At 40.3% G+C, this 10,316-nt stretch overlaps 1 protein-coding gene across 1 annotated transcript in view; it reads right to left on the bottom strand.

Moving 5' to 3' along the window:
- The window catches only part of SGTB (small glutamine-rich tetratricopeptide repeat (TPR)-containing, beta), a 61,314-nt gene that overhangs the window by 43,592 nt on the left and 7,406 nt on the right, over positions 1-10,316 (bottom strand). The window contains exons 3-4 of the mRNA XM_011966746.1: positions 6,967-7,070; positions 1,740-1,809 (exon numbers count right to left, since the gene is read on the bottom strand). Coding sequence (XP_011822136.1) covers positions 1,740-1,809; positions 6,967-7,070 — 174 coding nt within the window. The remainder of the gene's footprint in view (positions 1-1,739; positions 1,810-6,966; positions 7,071-10,316) is intronic.

Raw genomic sequence — 10,316 nt, 5'->3', positions numbered from 1 at the left:
AGGCAGAGGTTGCAGAGAGCCAAGATCGCGCCACTGCACTCCAGCCTGAGCAACAGAGCAAAACTCCATCTCAAAAAAAAAAAAAAAAAAACTAAGTAGCAAAAAGAAATACTCACAAAAATATCAAAGACAGTGTTATTTAGGATTACAAAATTATCTGTCTAGGTAAGTAAGACATGCTCAGTGTCATGTAACACTACACAGCCATTAAAAACAGTGATATAGGCCAGGCATGGTGACTCAAGCCTGTAATCCCAGCACTTTGGGAGGCCGAGGCGGGTGGATCACATCAGGTCAGGAGTTCAAGACCAGCCTGGCCAACATAGTGAAACACCATCTCTACTAAAAATACAAAAAAATTCACCAAGGGTGGTGGCACGTGCCTGTAATACCACCTACTTTGGAGGCTGAGGCAGGAGAATTGCATGAACCCAGGAGGCAGAGGTTGCAGTGAGCCGAGATCCTGCCACTGCACTCCAGCCTAGGTGGCAGAGAGAGACTCCATCTCAAAAAAAAAAAAAACAAAAACAAAAACCACAGTGATACAGGTATATATTTACAGACCTAGAGAAACGACCATGCCCAAGGAATAGGAACAGTATAATTGTTTCATATCCACCTTTTTAGATACCAGGTGATTGTGTGTGTGTGTGTGTGTGTGTGTGTGTATAAATATATATAAATATATATAAACTTTTTTTTTTTTTGAGATGGAGTCTCTCTGTTGCCAGGCTGGAGTGCAGTGGCATGATCTCAGCTCACTACAACCTCCGCCTGCCGGGTTCAAGCAATTCTCCCGCCTCATCCTCCCGAGTAGCTGGGATTACAGGCACACGCCACAACGCCCAGCTAATTTTTGTATTTTTAGTAGAGACGGGGTTTCACCGTGTTGGCCAGATGGTCTTGATCTCCTGACCTCATGATCCACCTGCCTCAGCCTCCCAAAGTGCTGGGATTACCGTGAGCCACCATGTCCGGCCACGATATATACTTTTTTAACTCAACTGCCTTCTTCAAGCTATGAAATAAAGAAAAGGCTAGAAAATGTTTCTGAACATAGCATATTCCCTAATAACTCCCTGTCTATATACAGAACAGATAATTTATTGGCTCTCACTCACTGCTAAAGATAAGGACTGTACCCTACAGCTTTGTAATACAAATCTTGCAGGCCTGACACGACTCTCGTCTATAGCTTAACATAGTTGACATAATGGAAAAACTGAACACAAATCCTCAACAGTGACTTATTTATCAAAACCAAGAATGCTTCAATAGCCAACTAGTAATCATGTAGTAATCAAAAGTGCTAGCTAATAACCAAGTACCACATGCCTACCTTAACAAATTTCAAAGAACTCAAAAACACTAAAGATACGAAAGTTAAAATAATGCTGAAAACTATTTTCCTCTTTTTAAGTATAAAGAAGAATTTGAGATCCTACAGTAAAAGTAGCAAAAACAGTCAGAAGCAATTCGCCCTTAAGTTATTTGTTCTGCAACTTTTACTCACAACAGATCTGTTTCTCTTGAAGCAAGCTATAACTGTATTGCCCACAAGCCATTCTGTACTTGCAGGCTTCTCACCCATCACATTCACTTCTGTTTTGTAAATGCCATGTGCACTCATGACAGTCTAGTCTTGGTGGTGTAAATCAGAACTATATCAATTGACAGTAATTTCCTCCACAGGTTCAGAAAGCTTTACTAAGTAAGTCATTTTTGTATGAAATATTCACCTTCATCTTTTAATTGGTCAGCTTTTCCCACATCTTCAGGCACTGAGTTTGAAAGGGGCAGAACATCATTCTGAAATTAAATAAAAATCAATGCACTTCCCTTTAGCTACATAAAGAATCATTCTAGCATACTATAAAATAATAATAAATTACCCACATTTTAAATCATCTGTAACTCCACATCATGAAATCAAATTCCTAAATAATAGCATTAACAAAAAATAAGGGAAAAGTCCTCTCATATATTTTTTATTAGAAATATGAATATGTGTGACTGGACCCGGTGGCTCATGCCTTAATCCCAGCACTTTGGGAGGTCGAGGTGGATGGACAGCTTGAGCTCAGGAGTTCGAGACCAGCCTGGGCAATATGGTGAAACCCCATCTCTACAGAAAACACAAAAATTAACCAGGTGTGGTGGCATGTGCCTGTAGTCCCAGCTACTTGGGAGGCTAAGGTAGGAGAATGGCTTGAGCCCAGGAGGCAGAGGTTGCAGTGAGCTGAGATCATGGCACTGTACTCCAGCCTGGGCAACAGAGCCAGATCTTGTCTCAAAAAAAAAAAGAAAAAGAATATGAAGAACGTGTGAATCAAACTTTTAAAAAATGTGCATTTCCCATACCCGGCAATCCTACTTCATAAACAAAACAATGGAATTAGTATGTAAAGAACAGGAATAGAAATATGATCAAGGGATTGTTTATATTAGTGAAAATTTTGGAACAAAATGTCTAATATCCTATCTAAGATATACCTTACAAAGTCAAAATCAGTCTACAAAAAATCATTTATAATATGTTACATAAATATGTTAGCACAAACATTAAAAACAGCCTGGAAAGATGTGTATCAGAATTAAAATTTTAACTTCCATGTTTCCATATTGTCCAATTTTTTTTTTCTTTTCTTTTTGAGATGGAGTCTTGCTGTGTTGCCAGGCTGGAGTACAGTGGCATGATCTCGGCTCACTGCAACCTCCACCTCCCAGGTCCAAGCAATTCTCCTGCCTCCGCCTCCCAAGTAGCTGGGACTACAGGTGCGTGTCACCACGCCCTGCTAATTTTTGTATTTTTAGTAAAGACAGGGTTTCACCACATCGGCCAGGATGGTCTAGATCTCATGACCTCGTGATCCGCCTGCCCCAGCCTCCCAAAGTGCTGGGATTACAGGCATGAGCCACCACACCTGGCCCCAACTTTTTAAAAACAATGAACATATATTAATTTTACTACAAGATAAGAAAACACTGCCAGGCGCAGTGGCTCACGCCTGTAATCCCAGCACTTTGGGAGGCCAAGGCGGGCGGATCATGAGGTCAGGAGATCGAGACCATCCTGACTAACACAATGAAACCCTGTCTTTACTAAAAACACACACACAAAAAAAAATTAGCCAGGCGAGGTGGCGGGCACCCGTAGTCCCAGCTACTCGGGAGGCTGAGGCAGGAGAATGGCGTGAACCCGGGAGGCGGAGCTTGCAGTGAGCTGAGATGGCACCACTGCACACCAGCCTGGGCAACAGAGCAAGATTCCTTCTCAAAAAGAAAAAAAAAGAAAGAAAAGAAAACACTATAAAATCCCTGTCTTTAGTACCTACTATCATTCCAACACCAACTTTCCATTAATAAGGTTCAAACTACAGGTGCTTATGAAAACCAAATGTTAAGATTTAGAAAAATCTTGAGTGGCATGGGGAACACAGTATGTTTTTTCATTTTTGAAAGATCTTTTTAAAATTGTATTGCTTTTAAACTTGACTCTGAAGTTCATAAATCAGTCTATCATTTTTTTAAAGAAGCATAATTTGTAGCCATTGACCTATGTAATATACATACATACATATAGTTGTTGTTGTTGTTTGTTTGTTTTTGAGACAGGGTCTCACTCTGTCACCCAGGCTGGAGTATGGTGGTGTGACCATGGCTAACTGCAACCTCAACCTCCAGGGCTCAAGTGATCCTCCCACCGCGGCCTCCAGAGTAGCTAGGACTACAGGTGTGTGCCACTACACTTGAGTAATTTTTAAATTTTTTATAGAGATAGGGTCTCCCTATGTTGCTCAGGCTGGTCTCAAACTCCTAGCTTAAGCAATTCTCCCATGTTGGCCTCCCAAAGTGTTGGGATTATAGGCATGAGCCACCATGCCCAGCCCTATGTACTGTAGTCTATATTCATCATTACCTTTGTCTTGATTAGAGTTTCCACAAAATTGATAGCTCTAACATCAGAAATATATTTTGCAAATTAGACATAAATATTCACAAGTAAAAAAATCACTGACAAATATATGGGTCTTGTCCTTATTTTTTTAAAAATCATTATCTACTAATCAGTTTTCCTAAGCATAAAATACTGGAATAAAAATACAGAATCAAAATGAGAACCTTCCTAAGTAGAGGTCACTACTTAAAACTGACTGTAGTTACTCAGGATCTAAACATAATTCAAAGACACATTACCATCCTACAGTACTCGGCTTTAGGGTTCCTTGTATTTTAAATTTTCCAATAAACCTAGGCACTTTATACATGGGAAAAAGCGATTTGGGGGTCAGAAAAATAGCATATTAAAAAATAGATTATAATCTCTTCTGTCTTCCCAATCCTTCTAAATTATTTGCCAAAATTGTCACTGTTTTATAGTTTGAAAACTAATTATCATATTCACTGCATAAATTTGAGCAGTTCACCATGGGGGAGCAAGAGCTACCTACTTTAAATGAAGGGAATGAATCCACTTGGTATATAAACATAATTGGGGGAAAAAAATAGAAAAGCAGTATCCTAAAGATAAAATGACCAATATAACAATCAAGTACACTTGGTGAGACAAATAATTTCTTTAATTACAACAATCTTGATGCTATTTCAGGTGAATTTTACACTTTCTCTGCCATACTCTGTCAACAAACATATATGGAATGAAGCCATAGCTGTAAAATAAGACTACTAAAGAATTATGAGACCAGGCGCGGTGGCTCATGCCTATAATCCCAGCACTTTAGGAGGCCGAGGCAGGCGGATCATTGGGTCAGGAGTTCGACACCAGCCTGGCCAAGATGGTGAAACTCCGTCTCTACTAAAAATACAAAAATTAGCCAGGGCCGGGCACAGTGGCGGGTGCCTGTAATCCCAGCTACTCAGGAGGCTGAGGCAGGAGAATCACTTGAACCCGGCAGGCGGAGGTTGCAGTCAGCTGAGATCGTGCCACTGCATTCTAGCCTGGGCAACAGGGCAAGTCTCCTTCTCAAAAAAAAAAAAAAAAAATTAGCCAGGCATGGTGGCGCACGCCTGCAGTCCCAGCTACTCAGGAGGCTGGGGCAGGAGAATCGCTTGAACCTGGGAGGCAGAGGTTGCAGTGAGCTGAGATTGCGCCACTGCACTCCAGCCTGGGCGACAGAGCAAGACTCCATCTCAAAAAAAAAAAAAAAGAAAAAAAAAGAAACATGATACCACATATAACACAACTGTAGATATTTTCGGCAGCCAGTTTCAGTAAACTGTATTTTAACAATAGTGACCAACAAACTTCTTATAATTAAATGCAATCAGGGAGATACAGCAAAATAAAGAAAAAGCTTTATTCAAACAGAGGGTAAAAGTCAATTAGAGCTTCCTGAGAAGAAAAAAAAAAAAAAGAAGTTCTAATATCTTCAGTATTAAGTCAATGGTGACAGTAGCTAAAGAGTGAGCAAATCTAAAACTGTCTCAAGCACAGGGCTCACATATCTGACAGCAAAGAAGGTCTGCTTTATCCATAACCATATCTAGCCACTGAAACAGGGTTCCCTGAGGGGGCCACAGGCTCAATCAATAAAAGAACCACAGCCCACCATCACCAAAGGGAAGAAAAAGGGAGTTCCCCGATGAGGAACAGAGATAAACGTTACTATCTCCTTATATCTTGTCACACAATAAGAATTCATCTGTTTGATGAATTAATGTATAAGTGCATTATTTTTCTCCCAAGTGTAATAAAAGGGAATGATTTACTGCCAAGTTGCCATCTTCATTGCAACTCTAACAACCTCTTTCCAAGAAGTTCGAGAAACAGAGCCTGGAGGATCCAGTCAAGTATGGTATTGTCAGCAATGTCCACTCCAGACTGAAGTGTGCAAGATATGTTTCAGTTTCACTCCAGAATTCTTCATTATATACTAAAGCTCAAGTATGGAGTTAGAAAAACAAAAGGAGCCCATGAGGCACCAAAATGTCATAAAGAAACATGTGGGGCCAGGTGTGGTGGCTCACGGCTATAATCTGAGCACTTTTTGGAGGCCAAGGCAGGATGACGGCTTGAGCTCAGGAGTTCAGGACCAGCCTAGGCAACAAAACAAACAAAGCAAGACCCCGTTGCTACTAAAAAACAAAAACAAACAAACAAAAATTAACTGGGTGTAGTGGTGTGTGCTTGTAGTCCCAGCTGCTCGCAAGTCTAAGGTGTGAGAATTGAGGACTGCCTGAGGCCAGGTGGTTGAGGCTGCAGTGAGCCATGATCACACCACTGGACTCCAGGCTGGGTGACAGAGAGAGACCTGCCTCAGAAAAAAAGAAAACAAAGAAACAACTGAGAGTTCAACCCACATGTGGGAGCCCTAAACTCACTAACCTTAGCATTTTTCAGTCTCATGGTCTGTTTCCTGAAAAGGCCAGAAACCCAAGACCATGTATAAATAGTTCCCAGGAACAGGGATCAGCAAACTTGGATTTCAGTCTTAGTTTTGCCCAGTGACCCTTAACCTTTTCCTGTTTTAAAGAGCCCCATCAATGGGCAAATTTGATGACTTCTGCTTCAGAAATGATGATTCAATTCCAGATGAATCTATTTCCACATGGCTGCTTCCTAGACATTAAAACTTTTTAAAGCTGTATTCCACGTTTTAGGGAAACACCAATTCAGATGCTGGAAATCGAAAAATACTCAGATTCATTGAAATGACATTCAAGAAAAAAAAAATACTCAGATACTGTAAAGAACTTAAAAGTCCACTAATACATATCATTAAATATAAAAGGTGAGAAGATGAAAATAGTTATCAATATGAAAATCTAAAGCACATTAAATGAGTTACATTTTAGACACCCAATTATATCCATATAGACAGACTATTTACCTTATATACAGGATGAAGTTAATATACCTGGCCCCTCAACTATTAACAACCTATTAACATAAAATTGTAGTCATAGTTATATCAGTTAATAATGAGAAAAATAATGACAACATACCTTACAGAAGGAATTGGTAAACATTTCCGTCAAAGGCTGTGAAACTGCTAGGTGTGTATCTTCTGGGCTGATCTTAAAAACTGTCTCCAAGCACTGAATTGCAACTTAAAATAAATTTTAAGAGTAAAAAACAATCAGCAATTTAAAAAAAAAAAAAACAAGTTTTTTTTTTTTCTGATAGAACTGCAATGTATGGAAATTCAGTATTTTGATCACAGAACATAAGGAAAACATTGGTTCAGCTGTAAAGAAATTTCTGTTTATAGACTAGCTATCGAAGGAAAACACACTGATTTTCCTTCTTCCTTCCTCACCCTCCCACTCTCCCTTCACCTTCCCTTCCTTTCTTTCTTTCTTCCTAATTTTTTTTAGAGACAAGTTTTCGCTTTGTGGCCAGGCTGGAATGCAGTGGCACAATTATAGCTCACTGTTACCTTGACTTCCTGGGCTCAAGGGATCCCCCCGCCTCAGCTCCCTTAGTAATTGAGACTATAGGCATGAGCCACATGCTAACTGTTTAAATCTTTTTGCAGAGGCGGGGTCTTGCCACATTGTCCAGGCTGGTCTCAAACTCCTGGGCTCAAGTGATCATCCTACCTCGGCCTCCCAAAGTGCTGGGATTATAGGCATGAGCCACCACACCTGGCAACGACTTGATTTCTTATTCCTCACTTAAGGAAAAATGTTGTCTAGAATATAATTTCTCAATATATGTATTACATCATATTCTTGTTGAAGGCTACCAGAAAGAAAGAGCAAGTCATTAATACCAACAACTTAGCCAAGTGTGGTGGGTTACGCCTGTAATCCCAGCACTTTGGGAGGCCAATGAGAGTGGATTGCCTGAACTCAGGAATTCAAGGCCAGCCTGGCAACATGGAGAAATCTTTACCAAAAATACAAAACATTGGCCAGGCATGGTGGCGCGCACCTATGGTCCCAGCTACTCGAGAGGCTGAGGTAGGAGGATTGCTTGAGCCTGGGAAGAGGAGGTTACTGTGAGCCAAGATCTCACTACTACACTCCAGCCTGGGTTGAGACCTCATCTCAAAAAAACAAAAACAAAGACAAATCAAAAAAAGTACCCTCGCTACAAACCTAAAACATTATCTTTTTTTAAAAAAATGTGAGAAACCAAATTCTCCATTAATTAAAAACACTAACAGTAACAGAACATAGCCCCCAGCACATAGGAAGAAGCACTTAATATTAATCCTGGTGTACTCATGTGAAGATAGATTTTAAAAATTCATTCATCCATGCAAATTTGCCAAGTGCCTACTATGTGTAAGGCACTAGTCTAAGGTGGTAGAGAAACAGTAATAAACCTAACAGAAAAAAATCACTGTCTACATGATAAAGCTTATATTTTAATAAAGGAAGACAACATATATAAGCAAAATATAAAGCATGTTAAATGGTGATGGGGCCTTGTCTATTTTTATTGTATGCAAAATAAATGGTTGGTATGGCTAGGGTGTACAGTGGATGGAAAGACATGGTGAGGGATTATGTTTGAAGTCTGTCATTAGAGGCCAGGTTCGGTGGCTCACGTCTGTAATCCCAGCACTTTGGGAGGCTGAGGAAGGCAGATCACCCGAGGTCAGGAATTCATGACCAGCCTGGCCAACATGGTGAAACCCCATCTCCACGAAAAACATAAAAATTAGTCGGACGTGGTTGCATGCCCCTGCAATCCCAGCTACTCGGGAGGCTGAGGCATGGGAATTGCTTGAACCCAGGAGGCAGTGGTTGCAGTGAGCCGAGATCACCCCACTGCACTCTAGCCTGGGCGACAGAGTGAGTCTCTGTCTTCAAAAAACAAAGGAAGTCTGTGTAGATGACAAGCCACCTGAAATGGCATTTTTAAAAAGATTTAGACTTCAAGAAATGAGCAAATGGAGAGCCATTAAATAAATTAGTAAAGGAGAGTAACATAACTAAATTATGTTTAGAACTAAAAGTCTGGCAGGAACATTGAGAATGAATTAGAGAGAAAACTTGGGATTCGAGAAAATGGGAGCAGGTAGTTAATAGCGGATAGCATATATCCTGTCCTCTCTACAATTACCCTTTGAGGGGAAGGGAAGCAGATTTTCATCCTGATAGTGCTCACCTTTGGAAAGGAATTCACTCCTGGCTCAATGAGATGAGAATGTACCCAAAACGCCCAGTGTATTTCCAGACAGTGTGAAGTAGATTCCCTTATACTTGTATGTAACTTTTAAAAGATACATTATGTATGAATTGCAACCCTGGGGAAATTACCTCTGTCATAAAAGAAACACTATTACTTTCAGTAATCACAGAACAATTCTCCTTAAAGAGGGATTTAATAAGAAACTAAATTACCAATGATAAAAAGTCAAAGGGTCTTTTAGATACAAAATAATCTACTGTTCACCCATCCCTATTCTCCTCCCTTTCTATTCCGACCAAGCCCTACTACTATTTACCCACCCCTATTCTCTCCCTTTCTATTCCTATCAAGCAGTTGTACTTGCACGTAAAACACTGGGCCACAAGAAAATAGGCTCTCATTGCCACGAAGACTGCTATTTAAAATAATAACAGTAGTAATAATAATAATAATGTATGTGGCCAGGCACAGTGACTCATGTCTCTAATCCCAGCACTTTGGGAGGCCAAGGAGGGTGGATTACCTGAGGTCAGGAGCTCAAGACCAGACTGACCAACATGGTGAAACCCCGTCTCTACTAAAAATACAAAAAAAATTAGCCAGGCATGGTGGCGGGTGCCTGTAATCCCAGCTACTCTGGAGGCTGAGGCAGGAGAATCACTTGAACCTGGACGGCGGAGGTTGTGGTGAGCTGAGATCGTGCCGTTGCACTCCAGCCTGGACAACAGAGCAAGACTCCGTCTCAAAAAAAAAAAAAAAAAAGTATGTATATGTATATATTTATTCTTGATAAACATCTTGTCTTCTTGATCAGATTGGTCATTTCCTATACTTTGCCATGTGGCTTGTACACGTTTCCATTATTGTACTTATCACACTGTATTATATGCACTTAAATGTTTGTCTTCCCATATTAAACAGTCTACATCTTGTTTTCCTTAAAGTCTTTTATCCCTAGCGGGGCCTACATCTTATTTGTCTTCGACTTTAACAGGGTCTGGCAAAGGTAGACGCTCAATCAACTTAATCTACTGCCTTTTTTGCAGTGAAAGTGACATTTGAATTTGGAGGAAATAAACAATCAAATCTGTGGAAGAGAGCGTTTATCTGCCTCCCCACCAAAAAAAATTAATTTACAGCCTTGTAAAAGATGGACAGTACCCAACCAAGCCCTTAGCAAAACACTAAATTATGGAACTTCAGAGCTAAA

Source organism: Mandrillus leucophaeus, unplaced genomic scaffold, assembly GCF_000951045.1.
Source record: "Mandrillus leucophaeus isolate KB7577 unplaced genomic scaffold, Mleu.le_1.0 Scaffold771, whole genome shotgun sequence".
NCBI classification, from domain to species: Eukaryota; Metazoa; Chordata; class Mammalia; order Primates; family Cercopithecidae; genus Mandrillus; species Mandrillus leucophaeus.
The sequence above is the reverse complement of the archived record's forward strand: the minus strand, read 5'-3'. Positions and strand labels throughout refer to the sequence as shown.